This window comes from Gallinula chloropus (genome assembly GCF_964237585.1).
Source record: "Gallinula chloropus genome assembly, chromosome: 9".
Taxonomy (NCBI): Eukaryota; Metazoa; Chordata; class Aves; order Gruiformes; family Rallidae; genus Gallinula; species Gallinula chloropus.
The window spans coordinates 5,367,806-5,393,808 of NC_140094.1; the positions used below are offsets into that span (position 1 = coordinate 5,367,806).

General features: G+C 47.8%; 1 protein-coding gene across 1 annotated transcript in view; it reads right to left on the bottom strand.

Annotated features, from left to right (window-relative positions):
• Positions 1 to 26,003, bottom strand: part of NEO1 (neogenin 1) — a gene marked incomplete at its 5' end in the record, with an annotated part of 199,823 nt that overhangs the window by 99,319 nt on the left and 74,501 nt on the right. Inside the window, 3 exons of the mRNA XM_084268005.1 lie at positions 3,751 to 3,887; positions 14,110 to 14,263; positions 19,944 to 20,219. Of these exons, the coding sequence (XP_084124131.1) occupies positions 3,751 to 3,887; positions 14,110 to 14,263; positions 19,944 to 20,219 (567 nt within the window). The remainder of the gene's footprint in view (positions 1 to 3,750; positions 3,888 to 14,109; positions 14,264 to 19,943; positions 20,220 to 26,003) is intronic.

The window sequence follows — 26,003 nt, forward strand, 5'->3', positions numbered from 1 at the left end:
CTACAGCAGCAGAGTGAAGGCAGGCGGCAGGAAGCTCACAGTGACCTAACCCGCGTCACACCACGTGCAGGACTCCCAGGGGCACTGGGCACAGCTATAAATCTGAAAAATTTCCCAGCTGAAGAGTGAACTTAGAACCTTCTCAGTATTTTACTGCCACAACAGCTCTTCCAGGCTGCAGGCTTTGGGCTGAACACATTTGAAATGCCTTCACTGCTTGTTTCCCCGGTTTGCCTTTCATCCCTTCCCACTCTTATCTCAGGAAATGCTACAGATTCTTTCAAAACAGGCAAGAGCAAAACCAATTTTTCCAACACTCTGAATTTGTTGCTGTAAATAAACCCAGTGCCCAGCACCAGTCCCCCCTCTGACAGCAAAGAGAAGCAGCGCTGTCAGTACGGCTCTCTGGGCCCAAGACCTTCAGACACCAAAGCACTGCCTACCTTCACTGTCTAGCTGGAGGCTTGGAGTTAGTGGAGTCTCTCAGGGGTCTGTCCTGGGACTGGTACTAGTCAATGTATTCATCAATGACCTGGGTGAGGGACCAGAGTGCACAGTCAGCCAGTTTGCTGATGACACAAACTGGGAGGGGTGGCTGCCACCCCAGAGGGCTGTGCTGCTGTTCAGCAAGACTGAGACAGGCTGGAGAGGTGGGCAGGGAGAAGTTTACTGAGGTTTAACAAGGGCAAGTGCAGGGTCTGGCATCTGGGGAAGAACCACCCCAGGTACCAGTATAGGTTGGGGACTGGTCTGTTGCAGAACAGCGTAGGTGAGAGAGACCTGGGGGACAGCAGGGTGACCATGAGCCAGCAGTGTGTCCTTGTGGCCACCAAGATGAAGGGAGTGGAACACTTCCCTTGTGAGGGCAGGCTGAGGGAGCTAGACCACTTTAGCCTGGAAGAGACTGAGGGGTGACCTAATTAAGGTTTATAAATATGTGAAGGGCAAGAGTCAGGAGGATGGAGGCAGGCTCTTCTCAGGGATGGCCAGAGATAGGACAAGGGGCAGTGGGTGCAAACTGGAGCAGAGGAAGTTCCATGTGAAGATAAGGAGGAACTTTATCACTGTGAGGGTGATGGAGCCCTGGGACAGGCTGCCCAGAGAGGTTGAGGAGTCACCTTCTCTGGAGATACTCACACAGAAATGCATCCTGTCAGGGGATTTAGTCTGGGTGATGCTGCTTTGGCAGGAGGTTGGACTAGATGAGTTTTTGAGGTCTCTTCCAACTCTTAAAGTTCTGTGATTCACAGAAACACCCTGGCAAAGGTTATACAGACTGTGATGCCATATGCTTTTTCCACCCAAGATATCCAGGTGATATTTGTTCCTAATTGCTATCTCCACATGGGTGGGCTTTAGGAATGTTAACTTACAGCTTTTCCACCCTCCAAGGACATTTCATGTGCTCTTCACATTTGAACTGCTTCCCAAATGTGCACATCAATACTCAGGGTGTGATACAAGAGTACATTACATCTTCCATTTCCACACAGAACTGGAAACTTTTCTTCAGAGCAGGCTTGGGACATTGCTTCAAGGGGTCTCCTTGCCTCATGGCAACATGCATCTTCTAAGGGATATGCCTGAAAATTGTGCTTCCAACAGGTAGATCCATCACTGAGCTGGTCAGGCAGTTGCTCCCTAACCTATTGTGGTCAAAATGATCTGAGATAGCTTCAGCCTAAAAAAACCTGGTTTCAGTTAACTGAAGAGCTCACAAAAAGCAGCTGAGGAAATAGGTGAGAGAGGGACAGTGGGGAGGAGACTATGCCCATCTTCCCAGTGGGCACAGCTGCACAAGGCAGACAGGAAGGAACAGCCAGTGTCACTCAGCAGCATGTCCAGAATTCATTCCAGGTGGTTGCTAGAAGCTACACTGAGACTCACCACCTCCCAAGACATACCTTAGATTTCTAGTGTTTCAAATTCACAGTGTAGTTCTCCAGAAAAAAAAAAAAAAATAAGTCCAACCCCCCACTGTAGCATATCAAAGAACATCCAGGTTTAGCAGAAAGATAAAATTCACAAATATTTCATGGGGGAAGGTCCAAAGAATGTCACCAGTGACAGAGACATGGATTCATTTAAGGTTTCCCTTGTCCACCTCAAAAACGTAGGCAACTGAAAATATACACTTTCTTCTCACTGAACCCACCTAGAAACTTAAATGATTTCTCAACCAAACACACCAACCACCACCACCATCTGCTTTCAGCAGCAGTGAAATACTATTTTCCTGCATTCCTACCTTCTGCACACTCACCACCCCATTCCATTCATTTGCCATCATCCTCTGAACAAAACAAAATCCTCCTAACCCCAGCTCCCTGGTACACATCAGATAAGGACACTGAGGCAACACACTTGTATATTTTTCTTCTGGACCCTTAAGTACCTTTCAAGTCAGGTACTGCTTCCTAGTTAAAGCCATTTTTCCAGATTCAGTCTTTTTGCAGACAACACCAAGCTGGGAGGAAGTGTTGATCTGCCTGAGGGTTGGGAGGCTCTGCAGACCTGGACAGGCTGGCTGGATGGGCTGAGACCAACGGGGGAGGTTCAACAAGGCCAAGTGCAGAGTCCTGCGCTTGGGATGTGACATAACCCTGTGCAGCACGGCAGGCTTGGGGCAGAGCAGCTGGAAAGCGGCCTGGAGGAGAAGGACCTGGGGGTGTTGGGGGACTGCAGGCTGAACATGAGCCAGCAGTGTGCCTGAGTGGCCAGGAAGGCCGATGGCATCCTGGCTTGTGTCAGGAACAGTGTGGCCAGTAGGTCTGGGGAGGGGATTGTGCCCCTGGACTGGGCACTGGTGAGGCCACACCTCAAATACTGTGTTCAGTTTTGGGCTCCTCACCATCAGAAGGACATTGAGGTCCTGGAGTGTGTCCAGAGAAGGGCAACCAGGCTGGGGAAGGGGCTGGAGGGCAAAACTTCCAAGGAGCAGCTGAGGGAGCTGGAAATGTTGAGCCTGGAGAAGAGGAGGCTGAGGGGAGACCTTATCACTGCCTATACTGACCTGACAGGAGGGTGCAGAGAGGTGGGGATTGGTCTCTGCCCAAGCCACAGGAGATGGGACAAGGGGAAATGGTCTCAAGCTGCCCCAGGGCAGGGTCAGATCAGATGTGAGGGAAAAGTTCTTCACCAAACAGGTTTTCAGGCATTGGCACAGGCTGCCCAGGGAGGGGCTGAGTCACATTCCCTGGATGTATTTAACAGAGGGGAGATGAGGTGCTCAGGGATCTGGTTTAGCTTAGGATGGGAATGGTTGGACTCGATCTTAGAGGTCTTTACCAACTGTGTGATTCTGTGTCTCAGCTTTTCTCTCCTGTCAAGCTCCTTGAAATCAGCAGTATCTTTAAGGATACAGATGTCCTTTCAAGGAAGACCTAAGCAGCCACAGGATGTGACTAGCCATGCTGTGACCTTCATCCTTGTTTAGGCAAGTATGTGGCATTGTCCACATTTAATATGCAATGAGCACATACACCAGTGTCTAGCCATGCTCAAGATACATTACAGAAGCAAATTCCTCACTGGAGTATTTAAGAAGTTATGAGCAGTTGGAATATGAAAGTAACAGATGATGCAACATAACAGAACTGGGGTGCTGGGGTGTGCTTCCACTTTCAGAAATATTTGTTGGTTAAAGACAGGACACAAAACCCAAAAGGATCTTGAATTGACTGCACAAGAAATTTCTTTAGGAAGCCACCCAGAGATCCACTCTCTCCCAAAATTAAACATTTGACCTACCTTGAACTGCCAGTTCTGCTTGTGCTTCAATCGTCTCGTTGCCATTGTCCGCTATGCAGGTGTAGGTCCCCGCGTCCCCCTCCGTCATGTCGCTGAGCTCCAGGCTGCCGCCCGCCAGCAGAAGAAATCTTCCATGGCTGTGCAAAACAGGACACAGGGGTCACTGAGAAACAAGCTGACTCAAATAAAGCATTAGAGGGGTCCTACAGGAAAGCAGGAGAGGGGCTGGTCACCAGGGACAGGACAAGGGGTGATGGCTTCAAGATGAAAGAGGACAGGTTTGAATTAGACGTTAGGAGGGTGGTGAGGCCCTGGCACAGGGTGCCCAGAGAGGCTGGGGAAGCCCCTGGAGGTTTTCAAGGCAGGGTTGGATAGGGCTTTGGGCAGCCTGGTCTAGTGAGGGTGCCCCTGCCTATGGCAGGGGGTTGGAACTCTAGTTGGAACTAGATGGGCTTTGAGGTCCCTTCCAACCCAAAGATTTCTCTGATTCTTTCATTCTAAGTACACACAAATCCCCTCTGCCTGAAATACCTACATACACTGGAAAAGTGTTCACACACAATGTTCCTGGGTGTCACGTCACAGAACAACATTGAACTAGATGGTTAAACCACTCACATTGAAAATGAAATTCAATTCTATCAATTCCACAAGACTAGCTCATCTTTTTGCACTTTCAGCTTCAGGTAACCTTAATTAAATGGGATCCAAAGAATTTAGACAACAGCAAGAAAAATTAAACAACCCAGCTGTGTCACAAAAAGGGTTTGGTAGATACAGCTGGAACGACTTACTGCTCGACGAGTTAAGTGAGCTAGAACATGCCAGACTTAGGCCTGCACAAGGGAAGGAACAGCCATGGATACTGTATTATGCAGATTAATTCAAATGTTGTTACAGGATATCCATTTCAGAAAGGTGCAAGAGTTCAGAATAAAATACAGTTTAAAAAAATAAATAAATCCTGCAGAGGAATTCAACAAGTTGGCAAAGTTTCAGTAGAGAATTTTCTCCCTCTGATTTTAACGGGTGGGGACCTACCAACATGGCACAAACAGACCCAAATCTTCCCAAATATTAACAGAACAGCACATGACAGTAAGTAACATGCTCAGCCTCTGTGGAGTGGCCACTGAGATCAACCTGATGGCTTTTTCCATTTGAATTTCCTGCTTGGGAAGGTAAATGGGTAGGACATCGGTTTTGACTCACCCACTGCCACATGAATATTGATTTATGATGCTACTGTAATTGTTGATCCTATTTCTCATTCCATACAGTCTTAGAAGCACCCAGGGATCACAGGACAGCAAGGGTTGGTAGGGACATCATCATCTAATGCAACCCCTGCTAAAGCAGGATCACCTCGAGCAGATCACACAGGATCACACCCACGTGGGTTTGGGATCTCTCCAGAGAAGGAGCCTCCCCAACCTCTCTGGGCAGACTGTCCCAGTGCTCGGGCACTTGCAGAGTACAGTTGTTTCTCCTCATGTGGAGATGGACCTCCTTGTGTTCCAGTTTGTGCCCACTGACTCTTGTCCTATTGCTGGGCACCACTGAGAAGAGTTTGGCCCCTTCCTCCAGACATCCGCCCTTCATATACTGACTAGCATGTATCAGATCCCCTCAGTCTTCTCCAGACTAAACAGCCCCAGCTCTCTCAGCCTCTCCTCATGAGAAATGCCCCAGGCCCCTCATCACCTCTAATGATGGATGGGAGATGTGCTATTCAGGTATACCATGAGGACAGGGATCCTGTTCCCAGGAGCTAGGAACAGGAGGACTGCAAAGAGTCTGTTTGATAAGAAGCATAGGGAATCTGAATGAAGTTTGAAAATCACAAGAGGAGCTTTAAAAAGAGGAATGCCTGAAGAAAGAGCAGAGTGTGTGAACAGCACCGACAACAGGTTCCAGCTACAAGGAAAACAGCAGCAAGTTTCTCATTAAACCTTCTCTTGGAAGTGCTCAGCAGTGATTCAAGGACAGAAAGGAAGGAGATGAGAAGACCTATCTTGGATGATTTGGTTAGGAGTCTATTGTTGCAGCCTCCCTGTCTGCACTGGGACATCAACAGCCCATGAACATGGAGGAGCTTCCCAAACCTTGCCCAGGTAAAGGGACAGGACATCACTGAAGCTCACTCCTGAGAATGGCATGTTAGACATGTTAAGGCTGCACTAAAACCACGCCTAAGGAGAAGCAACTAATACAAGTCTGGACCCTTGACATATCCACACAGGCCGCTTTGTATCTTCTTTTATTATGTAAAATAGCTTCTTTGAGCCTTTATTCTAGCCATTTGCTGTGAATTAAATTAATCTGAGTAGCACATGATCTGCTGAAGGCGAAGATGAAAGCAGAAAGCAACAGAGCCAAACTGGGAAGCATGGTAGGTCTGTCAGGGATGGTAGGGATATGAAATAGGAGGGAAGACTGGGCAGAAGGAACTCACTGGATGTGAGAAGCTGAGACTAAAAACTGCAAAGGAATGATAAAAGACTACAGAGAGGGTAATTCTGATGATCCACAGTGCCTTTCTACAGATATCCACCAACTTCCCTCGTCATCCACCTGAAAGCAACATGCACTTCAGTATATCCATTTTCTCACAGCCAACCCCAGGAAAAGTGAAGGAGCATCTGCAGGGTGAGGCAAACAGACTGTCACTTAATTAAGATGTTATTAAAATTATTAAAAAATTTTGCTATAGAATGTGCTTTGTCACATTAGGCAAACAGAAGCTTGTCACCCAGGAACTCACAAACTACTTGCAACATGGTGGCGTTTACATGGATCACAGAACTGTAGGGGTTGGAAGGGACCTCCAGAGATCATTGAGTCCAATCCCCTGTCAAAGCAGGGTCCAGACAGGTCTGGAATATCTCCAGAGATGGAGACTCCACACCCTCCTATGCAGCCTGCCCAGGGCTCTGTCCCTCTCACCATATACTGGTGCGGAACTCCCTGTCTCCTTTTTTCTACACTATGAATAAGGGTGGTGAGGCCCTGGCACAGGGTGCCCAGGAAGGTGGTGGCTGCCCCCTCCCTGGAGGTGTTCAAGGCCGGGTTGGATGGGGCCTTGGGCAGCCGGGTCTAGCGAGAAGTGTCCCTGCCTATGGCAGGGGGGTGCGACTTGATGATCTCTGAGATCTATTCCAACCCAAACCATTCTATGATTTTCTCAAGACACAAGGTCATACAGTTTCCAGCCACCTATACTGCATGACATTCTTTTATTCCCATTGTTTTCCTCAAGGAAACCCAGAGCTGAGTTCAGAGTTTTTTCGATGGGTGAAGCAGCGTTAAAACCAGGGAGGGAAACAATCCATATGTCAAGGCTCCTCCACGGTGACTCATTCCACCCATGTTTGCTGTGGAAGAGTTCTGGGCTTAAAGAAAAACCACTTGTGTAATAAATTAAAAACATCTTCATGTTTTAAGGACAAGGAAGCAATCAGATTTCAGACACTGGAGACAGAGAATCAGCTTAATAGAAAAGTGATAACGTAATTTAAAGTGTCATTACAACCAACAAAGATTGATCGTTCCAGTGCCACCGAACAGCAAAATCAAATTCAAGCCCGTTACATGCATTCCATACAGCCCTCACTTACTCATAGGATACAATTACTTGAGCTACTCAGGGTACCTAACTCACAATGCTTTTTTACTGTTCATTATCACCAAATGTAGTGAGCCTTTATTAATTTACTGTATTCAAACAGCCACTCATACCCTGAGGTTTTGGATTCCCACCCCGCGCCCCCCCCCCCCCCTTTTAAATTACTATTCCCAAAATATCTTTTAATCTATTTGCAGTCTTGGTAAAGTACAGCAGATAAAATTAGTCAGTAAATTAGATTATTTCGTGGAATCTCCGTAATTACTCCGCTATGTTCAACCTTTACTGAGTTGGGCAAGTGTAATTCACTTCATACAAATCACCCCGAGTGCCTGGCAGAGAATAACATGTAACAATTAACAATATCATGCATTAGTGCAACATGTTAAGGAAACGCCCCCATTTTAGGCACAGGCGTGTGATCGCACCGTTAAAGACTTCACAGAACCACAGAACGGTTTGGGTTGGAAAAGATCTTCAAGATCATCGAGTCCAACCATCCAGCCAGCCCTACTAGGTCCTGCTAGACCATGTCACCCAGTACAACATCTACTCTTCTTTTAAACACCCCCAGGAATGGTGACTCGCCCACCTCCCTGGGCAGCCTGTTCCCATATCTGACAACCCTTTCAGTAAAGAAATTCCTCCTAATACCAACCTAAACTTTCCCTGACACAACTTCAGGCCGTTCCCCTTTGCCCTGTCACTGGCTGCCAGGGAGAAGAGACCGACCCCCCACCTCACCACAACCACCTTTTAGGTGGTTGCAGAGAGCAAGAAGGTCTCCCTCCCCTCAGTCTCCTTTTCTCCAGACTGAACAATCCCAGCTCCCTCAGCTGCTCCTCATGAGATTTGACTTCTAAACCCGTCACCAGCCTTGCAGCCCTTCTCTAGATACACTCAAGCATCTCAAAGTCCTTCTTGTAGTGAGGGGCCCAAACCTGAACACAGTTCATTCCAATCCACAGGGCAACAGCACAAAACTAACACTGCAAAGGCAACCTCAGCATTGCAACCTTTTCACTTCAGAGAGCAATTCACCACACCACCACGGTACAGTTTTCTGTAGGCATTGTTCAATGACATCAAATTCTGCTCAACTGAACAGCCCAAACCCACTGAAGTGTCAGCTGTAGTTCCACAGCCTTATTGAAACATGAAGTTACTGCTGAGGGTCCTTCTGACTCTTTATTTGCAGATTCCCCATCTCGTTTCCTGCCGCTTTTGATGTACCTGGTGGTCTGTACAGTCCTAACTCCTTCCATACCAGTGTCCAAATAGAAATTAAGACACACAACATGCTGCTTGAGCACGCAGGGACCTCCCACACCAGAAAGATCACCAGATCACAAGATCACAAGAATCACAAGGTTGGAAGAGACCTTTGAAGATCATCGAGTCCAACCATTCCCATCCTATGCTAAACCATATCCTTAAGTACCTCATCTACCCTTTTTTTGAACACATCCAGGGAAGGTGACTCAACCACCTCCCTGGGCAGCCTGTTCCAGGCCCTGACAACTCTTTCAGTAAAAAATTTTTTTCTAATATCCAAACTAAACCTGCCCTGGCACAGCTTGAGCCCATTGCCCCTTGTTCTACCTTCTGTCACCTGGCTGAAGAGATCATCGCCCACCTCAATACAACCTCCCTTCAGGTAGTTGTAGGTGGTGATAAGGCTCACCTTATCACCCTCAGCCTTAAGGCTCACCCTCAGCCTCCTCTTCTCCAAGCTAAACATCCCCAGCTCCCTCAGCCATTCCTCACATGATTATAAAGGTTCCAAATTAGATGAACATTTTCCAAACACTTGAAACTGCATCCCAATCTCTGAAAATCCATCTTGGCAGCCACCTCAACCCAGCCTGCGCTTCCATTTCACAGTGTTTACTCCATTCCTGGCAGAGAGATCACTCTTTCTGAGGTTATGGAGGAAATCCAGCTGAAAAAGTAGATCGCAGACTCACCTCGCTGAACCACGGGTATGGTGGGATGGGTGCACTGTCGTAAGGCCAGCTCTGCACTGAAGAGCTGTGAGCAGTAGGCCCTATAGCACAAGATCTCACAAATATCAACACATAAGATGGGATTCGTTCATCTCTTTGGCTTGAGTCCAGAGGCTCGCTATGGATTATCACAGAATCACAGGGGTTGGAAGGGACCTCCAGAGCTCATGGGGTCCAATCCCCTGCCAAAGCAGCTCCACAGCTCATATTGCACAGGTCGATGTCCAGACGGGGCTGGAATCTCTCAAGAGAAGGAGACTCCACACCCCCTGGGCAGCCTGTCCCAGGGCTCCCTCACCCTCACTGGGGAAAAGTTCTTCCCCAGGTTGCTGTGGAACTCCCTGTGCTCCAACTTGCAGCCATTGCCCCTTGTCCTGTCCCCACAGACACTGAAAAGGGGCTGGCCATTTCCCCCTGCATCCCATCCTTAAAATATTGATAAACATTAATAAGGTCCCCACTTAGTCGTCTTCTCTCCAGGCTGAACAGCCCCAGCTCACTCAGCCTTTCCTCAGAGGGGAGATGCTCCAGGCCCTTCATCATCTCTGTAGCCTCCTCTGGACTGTCTCCAGGAGATCCTGGGTTTTTTTATCCCAGGGAGACCAGAACCGGACACAATACTCCAGGTGGGGCCTGACCAGAGCTTTTGAAAGTCTAATTTGGAGCTACAAGCACTGATACCATAAACCTCAACCTAAAGCAAGGGGTTTAGCCTTTTCCTTTCTTTTCTAACAAAGTCGTTTGGAGGATGTTATTACATTTCATAAAAAATATTATCTTGACAAGCCAATTCAATGGCAAGCCATCATCACAAGTCAGATGCTTTTCCCAGTGACAGGTTATCAGGTCCAGTTATCAACTTCGTGATTTTTTTCCTCTCTGAAGCTCCGTGTACAGTAAAAAGGACCTGAAGGGAGCAGACGAAAGCCCAAGAGAAGGGCGTAGTGATGCTGCACACCTACAGAGATCCTTCCTCCAGAGAGTCTCAGCTGCCAGCTTCTGAGGACCAAGCCTGCCCCAGGACCTGGGGGGAACCCGGGTATTTCATAGTATTGATGGGCTTCTTTGTGAGGACCCAAGAAGTCAGCAGCTGACACACATCACTTACGCTTCTCCAAAATCCTTCAGTTCACAAGTTCTGAAAGGATTCCTTGAAGCTGTACCAGCATTACTACAATGGAGACTTTGAGCTTTGCATTAACTTCACCAATTTCTCGTTCAACACTCAGAGCTTCCTACTCTTTCATTCCAACTACTTTGGAAAGTACTTTATCACAGCAAACTAATTTCCCGATATATTACATTACAGGCTGCTTGTTTGAACAGCTGCCAAGCCTGCCATCATTAGAGTTGACTCATATTTAGCCATTAACATAAACCTTACTGCAGTCTTCGACAAACACTCCATCGAAATTAAACACCTTCCCTTTTCCAGGCCTTGTACCAAATCACAGAATCCCAGAACATTAGGAGGTCGGAAGGGACCTTAAAAGCTCGTCTAGTCCAACCCCCTGCCAGAGCAGCATCACCCAGACTAAATCACACAGGAACACATCCAGGCAGGTTTGAATGTTTCCAGAGAAGGAGACTCCTCAACCTCTCTGGGCAGGCTGCCCCAGGGCTCCAGCATCCTCACAGTGACAAAGTTCCTTCTTATCTTCACATGGAACTTCCTCTGCTCCAGCTTGTACCCGTTGCCCGGTGTCCTGTCGCTGCCATCCCTGAGAAGAGCCTGGCTCCAGCCTCCTGAGTCTCGCCCTTCACTTATTTATAAACATTAATAAGGTCACCCCTCAGTCTCCTCTTGTCTAAGCTAGAGAGGTCCAGCTCCCTCAGCCTGTCCTCACAAGGAAGGTGTTCCACTCCCTTAAGCATTTCAGTGGCCCTGTGATGGACTCTTCCAAGGAGTTCTACGTCCTTCAAATACCTCATTCCAAAACCCCACTGCTTACAATCCTTAAAATGAACCTATTTTTCCTATAAACACAGGCTCCTCCACACATCCTCCTTAGCAATAGAGCTAGAAAGGAAAACACCTGATTTGGTTTTAACTGCCACACTTAGTAAGAGAAAAATAAAAATAATGCTGTGTGCCTAAAGCAGTAACCAAGGGGTAAAAACTACAGAGTATCACTAAGTTGGAAAAGACCTTTGAGATCACTGAGTCCAACTAGGGATGAACCTGACCTCATTGTTCAAGTTTTCATTCTGAACCCCAGACATACACACAGACATGTCCTGAGATACAGGGGTGCACGTGTGTACACGTACACTCGTGGTAATGTCTGCGGAGCATGTGTACAGGCTAACCCCAGCATTTCAGAGCTTTTCCCAGGCAGAAGGTACATTGAAACCTCTCTGGACAAAAAGGATCTGCTGTTTCCCCTTGGGATAAAGAAAAGCCATGCTAAGAAGGAAAGTCTTACTTTTCTATCAGAAGGGGATTTTAATACAAATTAAATGCAATTTATTTTGTAATTATGCCCAAGGAGCTAAGGCACCTGCCCTGCAGCAGTTGAACTGCAGGCTGTACTCCAACAAGGGATCTGGAATTTCAGCCCCAGAGGTCTCCCATTTATTCTATGCCAGAGAACGATACGGAGTTGGCCTCATCGATCCCCATGGGTCTCTTCCAGCTCAGTGTATTCTGTGATTCTGTGACTGTGTGACAGCTGCTGAAGTAAATGGAGGTGAAGAACTTTTTGTAACCTGCTGTTTGAATCACTTCTCCATTGCACTTGAATAAAAAAAGGTAAGTGCTGCAACAAGAAAAAGAAGAATTCTTCTCTCTACATCAATTTCATCAGCAAGGTCACTTCACCTGTCTTCAGTCAGACCAGAAAGTAATGCTCTAAGTAACATTAAGTCAGAAGAAGTACAGTTTTCATTGCTCAAAACCCTCATTTACTCCTTTTGGTTCTACTGTTGAGCAGAAAGAGCCCTTTATTTCAAATACAAGACGAACAGTTGTCTTTTGAAGCTTATCCTCCTCAGTGCATACATCTCCAGAGGATCCCAAGAGCATACAGGCACCTGCAGCTCTCGGTTCAGTTGGACTTGGCAGGGAACGAGCACAGCTCCTTACTCACAGGAGTAGAGAAGCCCTTAAGAAAATGATGCCTGACAGTCTTGTGACTCCTGCGTCCCCACACAGTGTCCAGAGGCTGAGAGAAAGATGCTCAAGAAAGTGTCTTCAAGTCTGGAGCTGGCAGCAGCAAGGGAAGTGCTCTAATACTCAATGTTCTGAGTGCAGGTCACACATGGTTCCAGTTCTGCTGGAACCTTATTATATATGGAACATTATATATTATTTTATATATATTATAATAATATATAATATTACTGCATTATAATATATAATAAACAACGATTACAGACATTTACTAATATTCTGCGTCAGGTTCCCAATAGAATTTCTTGCTCTGGATTTTGAACAGGAAAAGAATAATCCTTGAGAAGCCCTGGGAGGTGATCATGGCAACCTGCACATTCAGAGGGGGTTGGAAACGTGGGCTCTCTATCAAAACCCCAGCAGATAAACAGGAGAGCTCTTCAGGGAGCTGTGTCCTCCTCCTGCGCTGACTGTGACACCACCGAGAGAAGGGCGAGGCAGGGGGGCAGCAGAGATTTAGAGACAGGACCTGACATCATTTTAGACACGAGCCAAACCAATCATGATCTTGCCAGGCAACATTTCTTCTGACTCCCCATCGCATCTGCTGTGTAACTAGTGAGTCTGCACCACTCTTCGTACCCGAATGATTTCTAATAGTTACACCAAGTGCATCTACACCCCACGGCACCCGACTGACAGCGACACGAGGCGCTTGCCTCTTGCAGCTAAAGACAGTTCCAATTAAACACCCCTGGATTTCTGAATTTACAAGCTGACAGAAAAAGGAGATTCATTCCTATCACAGGTACAGTAGCAAGACTTGCATGTTCCTCCATGTCACAACACAGCTTTACTCCTGGTTCCTTCACAGTGAATGTGCTTCTGCATGCATCTCATCCCGACTCTGAGGGACGTGGAGAACATCCAAGTACCTGTTCGTCACTTCCTTGTTCTAGCACGTGCATTACCAGACAGAGGAGACAGCTTTCCTTGGGAAGAGCTGTTCCACTTTCCTCTATGTGTTTCCAACCTCATGGCTTTGAATGGATACACCAGCAGTGACAGTATGTAACAGAGAGACTGTCACTTAACACACTCCTGAAAGCCCACAATGCTTTTTCATCACTCCTAACATTTTAATATTCGGCTTTAATGAGAAGTGAGGAAGTTCTCCCTTTAAACACTCATCCTTAAATTCTTAGGGAACATTCAGGTGCATGCTGACGTCTTCACTGCAGGAACAGGAATAACTTGCACACGTTAACACGCCAGCATAACCAATTCTTAGCTGGTCTGCAGTGTCCTCGTTCCCTTAATTGCTCTTTTTTACTCCAGCAGCAATCTAAAAGTAATATATTCCTAATAACTTTCCTGCTTCAAGTAAGATTTCATGGTTTCAGGTGTCTGTAATGTTCCACAAGCCTCAGGAACTATCTCCCTTGTCAGACCACTCCACCTGGAAGCCCTCCAGCATTTGAAAACCAGCTTCTGCTCTTCTGGTATCAAATTAAGGAGAAACCAAGTTGGGTGCTCATATTACAAAACTGTAACCCTGGCCAGATTCCCACCATGATATAAGAATAAAAACAGTATTTGTGAGCCATTTTACTCACCCTTCTGTGATAAGCTCTTCTTCATTTCTTGTCCACCTGACAGAGGGAGCTGGAAATCCCACAGCAACACAGGGGAAAACCGCGCTTTGCCCAGTGACTTTGGTGAGTGAAGAGGGCTGCCTCACAAACATCAGCTTCTGCGGCTCCTCGGGATCTGCACATGGTTTGGAGATGACAGAGTTGTTACCAGAGGCAGGATCAGAAGATGATCACATTAAACAAACCAAAAAAACACATCCCATTTTCCTTCCTGCATCTCCACAGGATTCATTCATCATCTCACCCAAGTAAACAGCTTTCTGTAAGAGACTCTCCCAGCCTCCCAGGGGAACCTTTCCATTGCTTTACTGTTTCCAACCCATTTCCTCCAGACATGCAAACTGATTCGCCACTGCTGGGATTCTGACTCTTCCAACTCCTTAGGAAACAATTTCAGCTCAAAGCTGCAGCCCTGAAACTCCCAACTTCCACCAGCTAGTAGAGATTTAGTAAAAAAAAAAGGTATTGCTTTGACTTCGTCTAGCCAGCCTGGGGCAATTATCTGGTTGCTGCTGGAGAAAGTGCTTTTATGCACTGGAAATTACAGCAGCAGAGTCACCCCCAAGCAAGAGAAAATAGGTGATTTGCACACTGGAGTAACACAAGCTTTATACTAAAACACCAGCCCACCAGGGTTCTTCTCCATCCTTATGGAAACGGTGAATCCTCCAAATCAGTTTTGGTATTGCCTTGAACTGGGCTGGAGAACGGGTTGCTTTTCTGCCCTGCCCTTAAGAAAAAGCACCAAGTGCTTGATCTGTTCAGTCTTTTACTCCAGGAAAGGGCCACGCTGACTGCACTGACTGACAACATACCCCCCAATAAAGCCCAGACAGCAAACTACTCCCAACTACGCCACTACAAATAGATAATCTGAACAAAAGGCTATTTTCCCACTGTACTAGAACCACTCATGACTCTTTAAACCATACCCTTAGGGACAGGTTCTACAAATCAGTTTTAACTACAGCAGTAACCACTTCAGCATATGGCCTCAATATCACCTGGACAGAAGGCGACATCTGGACCCTCTGTGTCTGCAGTAACCTCAGCATGTGCCCAGCACCGTGATGCTGGTAAGGCAGCTCCTATATACCAGCTACAGCATTCCTAGAATCATAGAATGTGTGAAGTTGGAAGGGACCTTTAGAGGCCATCTAGCCCAACCCCCTGCAGTGAGCAGAGACATCTTCACTAGATCAGGTCGCTCAGAGCCCCATCAGTCTGACCTTGAATATCTCCAGGGATGGGGCCTCCACCACCTCTGGGCAACCTGGGCCAGGGATCCACCACCCTCAAAATGAAGAGCTTTTTCTTAACATCCAACCTAAATCTCCCCTTTTCTAGTTTAAACCCATCACCCCTCATCCTATCGCTCCTCGGGTACAGTTCTTCCTCCGCTTCCTTATAGGCACCTATCAGGCACTGGAAGGCTGCTATCAGGTCCCCCTGGAGCCTTCTCTTCCCCAGGCTGAACAAGCCCAACTCTCAGCCTGCTGCGTTAGTTATTGGAACTCTCCCCTCCAACCACTACGCACCCCAGTGTCTGTTCTGGATTGCTGCATCCCCCACTCCCTGCATGCTTACCAGCCTGATGAGAAGCAAGCCCCAAGAACCAGACAAGCCATTTGCAGTGCACTAAATGGGGCAGACTATTCCAGACCCACTCTACCTCCGCTCACCAAGGCCTGCCCTGTACCTATCACACACAGCATTTGGCACTGTCACACTTGGGACCTACATGCTCCTCACAGGAGCTTCTGAAAACTGCTGGGCTTGGTGTTCTTCAGCTCAGAGTGCTCGAAATAACCACCGAGTCTTTAAAGCAGCGAGCTGAGGGTATGCACGTGCCCCAGGCAGCACACAATGAGGCTGACACGGTGCTTGAGAGAATGAGGCCCAACAAGAATCAGGCATCAGAGCTGTCCCAGTCACAGGGAGCCAAACTTGGAGGAATCTTGGATCACACCATCTTCCTCAGGCCCCCACACGCACGATCACAGCAGCTCCACCCACGAGTCCCTGTGCGAGGGAACTAGTCTGCTTGCTCCAGAAATAGGAGCGCGTGTGAACAGGCGGCTGATGCAGCGAGAGTGACCTGGAGCGGCATATGGAGCAAGTCAAGTTGTGAAAAAGGGATGTACCAGATTGCAGCATGCCATCACTGCACCAGGGAGACCACGTGGTGCCACTCACCACCAACACAACTCAGTAGTGCTCCCAGCTCACAAAAGGAGCTCAGTGCTCAGGTTGGTGGAAAAAGGATTCAAAAATCAAGTGATATTCCTCCCTGCTGCCAGCCCTTCAGACCTGTGTCTGAGTAGCAGTGCTCAAACACATCCTCCTGGGGTCCATCAAGAGGAGAGTGGCCAGCAGGTCACAGGAGGTGATCCTCCCCCTCTGCTCTGCCCTGGTCAGGCCCCACCTGGAGTATTGTGTCCAGTGATGGGCTCCCAGGGATAAAAAAGCCAGGGATCTCCTGGAGAGAGTCCAGAGAAGGCTACGGAGATGATGAAGAGCCTGGAGCATCTCCCCTGTGAGGAAAGGCTGAGTGAGCTGGGGCTGTTCAGCCTGGAGAGAAGACGACTAAGTGGGGACCTTATTAATGTTTATCAATATCTGAAGTATGGGATGCAGGGGGAAATGGCCAGCCCCTTTTCAGTGTCTGTGGGGACAGGACAAGGGGCAATGGCTGCAAGTTGGAGCATAGGAAGTTCTGCACCAACCTGGGGAAGAACTTTTCCCCAGTGAGGGTGAGGGAGCCCTGGGACAGGCTGCCCAGGGGGTGTGGAGTCTCCATCTCTGGAGAGATTCCAGCCCCGTCTGGACACCGACCTGTGCAATATGAGCTGGGGAGCTGCTCTGGCAGGGGGTTGGACCCCATGAGCTCTTGAGGTCCATTCCAACTTCTATGATTCTCCTGCTCACTCAGGGGCCGAGGAGGGGCCGGTGGGACGCTGGGATGAAGCTGGCTGTCAGAAGGAGAACACGGCCCGCAGGAGGTGCCAGGGTGCATCGCGTGCGCTGCGAAGGTTTGCTGGTGAAGCAGCAGGTTCGCTGGCAGGCAGGCACACACCCAGCAACAGGGTTAGAAATGCAGTTAAACCAGCAAAGAGCAGAGTCATTCAAATGCATCTCAGACCAGGGCCACTCAAGATGAAGAGAGCTTCCTGTGGAACAGTTCAGCCCTGCTCTAACCAAAAACTAATCAAGCCTGCCAGGAGGAATTCCACACAACTTCCCTATCAAAAGCTTCAGACTCAGGACCAAGCAAGGAAACAGCATTATTCCTATTCCTGAACAGAGAGAACTTCAATCGCTGTCAGCAAGACATGGCAGAAGTGGCTAAACTGTATCTGGAGCCAAGAGACCCTGAAAGATCAACACAATAGGGAAGTTCCTCGGGAAACCTTCAATTGCCAAAAATTAGGGGAGTGCTATAGAAACACAACAAGTCTTTGACACAGACCAAGGGTGCTGGTCAACAGATCTCTGTCCAGGTAGAGGTTGGTGACAGGCAGGGTCCCTCAAGGGTCTGTCTTGGGATCGGTGCTCTTTAGCATCTTTATCAGTGACTTCGGTGATGGAATTGAGTGCAGCCTCCACAGGGTTGCGATGACATCAAGAGTGGTGTGGGTGACACAATAGAAGGAAAGGAGCCATCCAGAGGGATCCTGACAGGCTGGAAAGGTGCCCCAACTGAAAGGAAGCTCTGAAGATGCCCAGTGCAACCACCTGCTTGAAGACCATACATTGCCAACAGTAAGTCAGGCAACTATGATGCCACCCAGTCCAGCCCCCAAAACCTCCGAAAACGGCAATTTAACCACCCTCTGTGATAGTTCTCTGAGCAGCAAAAACTGAATCAGAATTCCAACATGGAGACGAATTGAGAAGAGACAGCACGAAGCCCTGGAAATAATTAAGAAGATCCATACAAACCAGCCTGAATTTCCCTAGTTTGGGCAAGTGGGATTCATGTGCCTGTCTTACTCTTGGTCAATTTTCAAATCTGTGTGTTGGTTCGTCTGGTGAGGCAACCAGAACACGCTGAATGGAGAAGCAGTTTACAGCAGGACTGGACTTTTGTCCTTATAAAAAAATAAATCAAAATGTTTCAGCACAACTGGCACAGCTGAACTGCTCAAAATAAAGTCATCCCCTCCTTTGGGCATGTGGAGACTTCCCAGAAGGGCTGGGCTTAGGAACACTTAGGAGAAATAGTGCCTCAAGCCCCTCGCTCTCGGGATGCTTGGCACCTGTTCACTTGGGAAATTCGACAGTAATTTAAACACAGGATTCAAGCCTGAGAAGGGCAGAAATCCCCCAAAATGTGTACTCAGCCAGCTCCCTCTTCGTAACACTAACCAAAGTGGGCCACTAGTGACTTCTTAACAAACAGCCTTTCCCAAAAAGCTTTTAAAAGCCACTAAACACAGCCAAGAAAAGCTGTGTCTGTGTCTGGCCGATCTCCAGCCACAGCACAGGGCTCACTGACACAGGATTTTGCTTTTCCACTTCCTCAGCTGCAAGGTGCAGGTTCGCCTTCCCAAGGGCCAAAACCCTTCAGGGGCTGCCCTCACTTTAACTATGGAGATAGAAAACAAAATCAAGAAAAGCCCCAACCACCAGCTCCCACAACACAAGTTAACTTAAGTTGCACTTCAAATCATAGCATTAGGAATCGGAAGGAACCTCGAAAGCTCATCTAGTCCAATCCCCTGCCAGAGCAGGATCACCCAGACTAAATCACACAGGAACACATCCAGGTGGGCTTGAATGTCTCCAGAGGAGACGACTCCACAGCCTCTCTGGGCAGCCTGTCCCAGGGCTCCATCACCCTCACAGTGACAAAGTTCCTCCTTATCTTCACATGGAACTTCCTCTGCTCCAGCTGCACCCATTGCCCAGTGTCCTGTTGCTGCCATCACTGAGAAGAGCCTGGCTCCATCCTCCTGATGCTCACCCTTTACATATTTATAAACATTAATAAGGTCACCCCTCAGTCTCCTCTTCTCCAAGCTAAAGAGGCCCAGCTCCCTCAGCCTGTCCTCATAAGGAAGGTGTTCCACTCCATCTTGGTGGCCCTGCACTGGACACTTTCAAGGAGTTCAATGTCCTTCTTGAGCTGAGGGGCCCAGAATTGGACCCAATATTCCAGGTGTGGTCTCACCAGGGCAGAGTAGAGGGGGAGAAGGACCTCTCTTGCCCTACTAACCAGCCCCTTTCTCATACACCCCAGGATGCCAGACCCTGTACTTGCCCTTGTTAAACCTCAGTAAACTTCTCCCTGCCCAGCTCTCCAGCCTGTCTCAGTCTTGCTGAACAGCAGCACAGCCCTCTGGGGTGGCAGCCACCCCTCCCAGTTTGTGTCATCAGCAGACTGGCTGACTGTGCACTCTGGTCCCTCACCCAGGTCATCAATGAGTAAGCTGAATAGCACAGATCCCACTACTGACCCCTGAGGGACTCCATTAGATCCAGGCCTCCAGCCAGACTGTTTCCCATTGATCAAAACTCACTGGCTTTTCCCTTCAAGCAGCTCTCACCCCACCTCACTACTGGACCTTCCAGATCACACTTCCTCAGTTGAGCCATGAGGATGCTGTGGGAGACAGTGTCAAATGCTTTACTGAGGTCAAGACAGACCACACCTACTGCCCTACCAAACATACAAGAATACAACAGAGCAGATTCTCACATGTTGCCCCTTCTAGGCATTGTTGTTATGTCCCCCCTCCCCAGCTGCTATCACTTGATGGATGCTTTAATTAAAAGAAAACCCAAATGAATACCTGGAAGAATTTTGAGCTCAGCCTCGTCACTGTACTTGGGGGTGCCACCACTTTCCACGATGCAGCGATAGACTCCTCCATCTGCATCCGTAGCATTGCTAATAATTAGAGCTCCACTTGGCAGCTTGAACACGCGCTCATCCAGGAGGACCGGCTGACGATCCTGTTCCCACCTGACGAACGGCGCGAGGTCAGCGTTGACTTCACAGTTGAGGATTGCACTGCTTCCTCTGGAGACAGACGATGACTCTGGCTGACTGGTGAACCTGGGAAGGCCTGAAAATAGGAAATAGAAAAGATTAAAGACAAGGTAAACAGTAGAGGTATTCTGAGGATGACACCAAAGCTTTCAAGTCCAAGTCAAGACTCACAAATACAGCTTTTTTAAATATCAAGCTGCTCTCCAACTCTTTAATAGCCTTCCTATTGGACAGCACAGCACTAAACACAGCTGGTGTAAAGGCAAATAAACCAATAAGGAAACCACTTTTGTTCTTAAGTCAGTCATTTCAGAAAGGATCAAATGTTGACAAGACCACTCTGGAGTCCTCAGCAATGGAGAAGATGCACAAAGAACCTCTCCTCACTGCCCCAGCGCCACTGCTACTCGAAGGAGTACACAGCACAGACATGGCAACAGTCAGCACAGTTTGAACCTTCTTCTGCAAGGTCCACCAATTCCCTTTCAGTGGAACAGAGATGCCCTCTAGTACTCACTGAGGAGACAGTAACAAGCCCTTGTATGCCTTCCACACTCAAGCTTACAGCCTACACAACACCTTAATTTACTGCCTATAAAAATACTTGCAACGCAGGGTGCTGCTTCTTACCAACTCAGAAGACTCCTAATATTCCAATCAGAAGTTTAGTCATTAAGATTTTAAGCCAAAAAACTTGAAAAGCATTTTCCATGACTTTGTCACCAGCCATGGCCAAGGGAAGGTTTAGTTTCTAAGCAATTTTAGGAGCCTGAGGGTGTTAAAGGCCCAAATGTCACAGGAATTCAAGGGCAACAGGATAGCCCTTTGAACACTTCAGCTAGGAAAAGCTTCACCATATTGTACCAGATGTATTCATATGCAAATATTTCTCCCTCTTGGGTTAGCAGCATCCAGGGAATGGAATTTCCCCGGAGCGTAAACCAGACACAGCTGCCACCCCGAGCCATGGCACAAGGGATGTGTCACCTTCAGAGTAAAATCGTTCTCCAGAAATACCCAGAGTCCACTGAAAGGCTTCACATTTGTTCTTGGAAGCCACGTCCTGGAGCTTACAGCAGGGAAGCTTGAGAAGAGGCTGGTGACACCCTGTGCCAGATGCTGCTGAGGATGGTTCCATGTCTGCCTTCCACAGTCTTTTTCTTCCCACCTGACATTATTCTAATCAGCAAGAAACTCCTTATCCCCAACTGAAGGTGGTTTTGCCCATGACAACACTTGGTTAGTGATCTCTGTGCCTTCACCACAACCTTTTTCCTCTTCCCCTACCTCCACTCGGTCCTGTTGAGGAGCAGAGTGAGGGAGCAGCTGGGTGGGCAGCCAGCAGCCAGCCGAGGTCAACCCATCACCAGAACTTCCCCTAACAGATCTTCTCACAGAAATACCCTGCCCACCAACACCGGTGTAAGCAAATGGCTTAGCCAGGGCAACGGGACAGGAACCAGACAAAGCTGCCACGGCAGCTCCCCCCTCTGCAGCCTGCCTGGGGTGGCTGTGCGGCCCCACTCCCGCAGGCCCGGGCACAGCTCGCTGCTCTCAAAGGAAAGCTTTTGTTCTTCTTTGTGCCTGCACTTAGAATTAATATTGTCACAGAAACAGCCTGTCAGCACTCCTGTCCCCTTCCCATTCCCTCTCAATAGCACACAGCTTCAAGTACATGTGATGATTCGTTCTCTCCCCTCTCTTTCAGGTGAGCACAGTGTGTGCCTCCTATACAGAGATGGAAAGCAGGACTCTGGGTTACACAAACTAAACCATTCCAGCACAACTGCTCCAGCCCAGGAATGGCAGAGCATACTGGGAAGCAGTAGCCTTGGTAACCTCCAGTTCAACACTCCTGTGTGCAGCCAAGTCTCCGGATCAGGAAACACACGCTCTGTTCACAGGTGATACCTCGTTGTCATGACTACATATGAAAGAGGCTCTGACAGCTGAGGTCAGCTCTCACCTCTTCCACTTCTAGCCAGCCCACAGGTGAAATCCCTTACCCAGTGTCTTCCATGCTCACGTTTGACCTAACTGGAAACATTCTCACTGAACTCTTGTGAAGAGGATTCTTTTACATCACTTTAAATACTCATTTCCAAACAGGTCAACCCATTATTTTCAGAAGCATCACTTGACATGTATCCATCAAGAAGATGCTGAGAACTCAATCTGACCAATCCTTTCTATATTTTTGAAGTATTTCTTTTACACATCTTGTTTGGTGCTTTGAGATTCTTTCTTCCTTTACAAAGGGAAAACAGCCCCTCAGAACAGGGACTTCAACTGGATCTTCAAACATACAACACACCTATGCATGAAAAACACCACATGGCTCTTCAACAGGAAGGGGAGGGGAATGGGGGGATGAGTTTTCCAGCTCTTGCACCTCAACTTCCCTGGAGAACTATCTTACCACGTGCTGCTTACCAGTTCTATTCCAGTGTCAAAACTCCACCTCCTGTAGTTTCTTTATCCACGCTCACCACGTACCTCTGCCTAAAACAGCCTCTACAGCTTGCCTTGCTGCAGTCAAATGCTCCTTCATCAGTTCCAGCTTGAATCCCCATTTGATTTAAAGAAAACCCACCTTCTGCACACACACACACTTTTTTTTTACCTGTCTGATCTTTGCTCTCCAGTTTTTGTAGAAATCTTTGGAGGAGCAGCAAGAAACCACATCTGATTCCCACGTTCAGGCTTTCCCCACCTGAATGAAAAGCTTCATTCGGGCTCTGGAATTCTTCCTTATTAGGACCCACTTCAGTACAAATTTTAACACATGCTGTTCATAAAGTGTTAGATAAAATCTCTCCCATAGGAAAATAAGCCTGAACCAGGCCAATGGCACCAACTCTGGTGCCCTGCAAAGCCAACCACATGAGGTTTGAGCAAACCCACAAAACACCACCTTCACATACCCCATTAAACCCAAGACCTAGAGAAAAGACCAAAACCCACAAACTATGGCATGCCACCATGTGAGAGAGCAAAAACGTTAATGCAAGGAGAACATGCTCTCTAGCTGTGGTAACTTCTGGTGCCAGGGAGATAAACTGCATGTAAAACTTGTAAGCAGGGAAGGGGTACAAAACGAGAGACCCTCCCCATCCTTCAGCATAACTGGACTGAATTCGAGCACATTATGATTCCAACATAGCATGTGTAAGATTGGAAGGGACCTTTAGAGGCAGTGAGCAGGGACATCTCCCCTAGATCGGGTCACTCAGAACCCCATTGAGCCTGACCCTGAATGTCTCCAGGGATGGGGCCTCCACCACCTCCCTGGGCAACCTGTGCCAGTGATCCACCACCTTCATACTGAAGAGCATCTCCACCTCCCTTCTATTTCATCAACTAATTCTTTCCATAACCTTGTACAGAGCCACCTCCAAACATTACATACTTTCCACCCGCTCACAGTTCTACCTGGAGGCTCCTTTCACAGCCTCATTCCTCTCAGAAGAAAGTCTCTAACTTCCCATCCCACCGTGTTTACAAGCAACTTCTGGTCCTTTGATCTTGACCTTGTTTTTGTATTAATTATCTTGTATCTTTGATATTCAGCCATTACACCCTCCCTGGAGGTATTCATAGGAATAAAAATTGTATCTTCTTTCAACTCTCCTTCTGCTTAGTTAATGAAGCTACAATTTTTGGTTTCTTTCTCTCACTCCCCTAACCATCTGTCCATCTTTAAAGACTCAGCATCTCAGAATAATGTGGGTATGGAGGAACCCAGTCAGAGCAGAGTCAGTTACAGGGCCGCAGCAGGTTACTGAGCAACTCAGATCTGGAGAATCCCCATGGATGTGAATGGCACAACCCCTTCAGCAACCTGTTCTACCACATGACTGTCTTTATGGCACCTCTTCTGCTTCACCGGGTATCTAGTGCCTCTTACTCTTCCACCGCGCACCAGTGGCAGAACAACCAACAAATTCAAGCACCTCTTATCATTTAAGATCATGGACATCCACGTGAACGTAACAAAATTGCTTCCATCTATTGAAAAGATCTTCCCAAAAGCCTTAACAACTGCATTAGGGGTCTCTCTGCCAGGTTACAGTCAATCCTATCATCCACCAGCTAATCTTCTTTCCTTTCATAACATCATCGGTCCCACCCTGTGCCAACACCACCAAGAGCATCGCTGCACCTGCATGATTTGGCACACTGTTCTCATGGGTTTCACCATTCTCCACTCTACAGCATCATATAATTCCTCCTGTAAGACCACCAAGGCCACAGCAAGAGTGACAAGGTCTCCCAGCTCTGCTGGACTTACTAATTTTTTAGGTATACCCTTTGTTCTTACAGTGAAATGACTAAGATGTTCAACATGGTCTTTCTAAATTCTAGTCTCTGAGACATCTTTTCATTCTGAAGACCTCCCTCTCAAGATAAACCATTAAACTTTCTTAATTAGCTCAGACTCTAATCAATCTCAATATTGTCACTGAAGTTTCTATCATTCTGACCTTTAGCAGCTTCCAAGGGGACAGCACATCAAGGGGCTGCGTGGCAATACGCCCATTACTGTGCTCCAAGCCATCAACTGCTTCAAGAGACTCAGCTGCAAACTGCAGACAAAAGTCATGTTGCAGTTTGGCCTTCTCCTTTCTCCTCTGACTTAATTACCCTTGCCTTCAAAACCCTTTTACAAAGGGCACAGCATTGGGATCAGACTAATTGGTCTATAACCACCCTTTGCCTTTTTGGACACACATTCTACATCACTTTATTCTTGAAGAAGAATGTTTCAGCCACCCCTGAATACACAATGAAGCAGAAGTCTTCATTAACAGGTCTGAATATTAAGACAACTTCAGTGGCCTGGGAGCATATCCTGGACCTCCTCTTTGTTAGGAGCACCAGGAATTCTGTTCTCACCTCAGTTCTTGCCATCTCTTTACCCTGTACTACTACCACTTGTACAAGCACTGTATTGGTAACTTAAGAGAGTAAGACCTTGTCGGGGAGGCAGCGGGTCTGCCAGCTACCTGGCCCTGACTGCAGAAGGGACAGACCTTGGCAACATTCCTGCATTCCCCTGAGACAGAGAAATCACTCACTCTGTAACAAGCTCACAGAACAGAGGGAGGATGAAGATGGGGTGCAGACTGCCTGGGGTGCAGTCTGCCCAGGGCCAAGACAAAGGAGGAAAAAGATGACCAATGGAAAACTGTAAAACGACTCTTCAGCCTAAAGTGTTCTGATGTGTTGTTTGGTTGATACCATAGAGTCTGTGCAGTTGCAATAAAGGGGCTGGAACATTCTAAAGTACATTGATCACTGAGTGGTGTGTCATGTCCATCTCTACAACAACAACATCTTGTCACTGGAGGACCCAAGCCCCGTAATTCCTAACATAGAGTTCACTTAGGCTTTGATTTATCTCCTGGTACTGTTCACTTCTGGGACAAGACCGGCGTTGTACAGTCTGTGGCGTGCTGGTGCTCCATTAAGGAGCTGGGGCGGAACTGCTCCCGTGGGCACATAGTGATTGGATGAGGGGTGATGGGTTTAAACTAGAAAAGGGGAGATTTAGGTTGGGGATTAGGAAAAAGTTCTTCATTCTGAGGGTGGTGGATCCCTGGCACAGGTGCCCAGAAGGCTGGTGGAGGCCCCATCCCTGGAGACATTCAAGGTCAGGCTTGATGGGGCTCTGAGCGACCTGATCTAGTGGAGATGTCCCTGCTCACTGGAGGGGGTGGGACTAGATGGGCTCTGAAGGTCTATTATTCTAACACTAGATAAACTTTATTTAAGATGGTTTCATCATTCACTAGCAATGAAATTAAGGTTAATTTTCCAAGTCATCTTAAATGCCACTAACACCTTTATCTGAGCACAG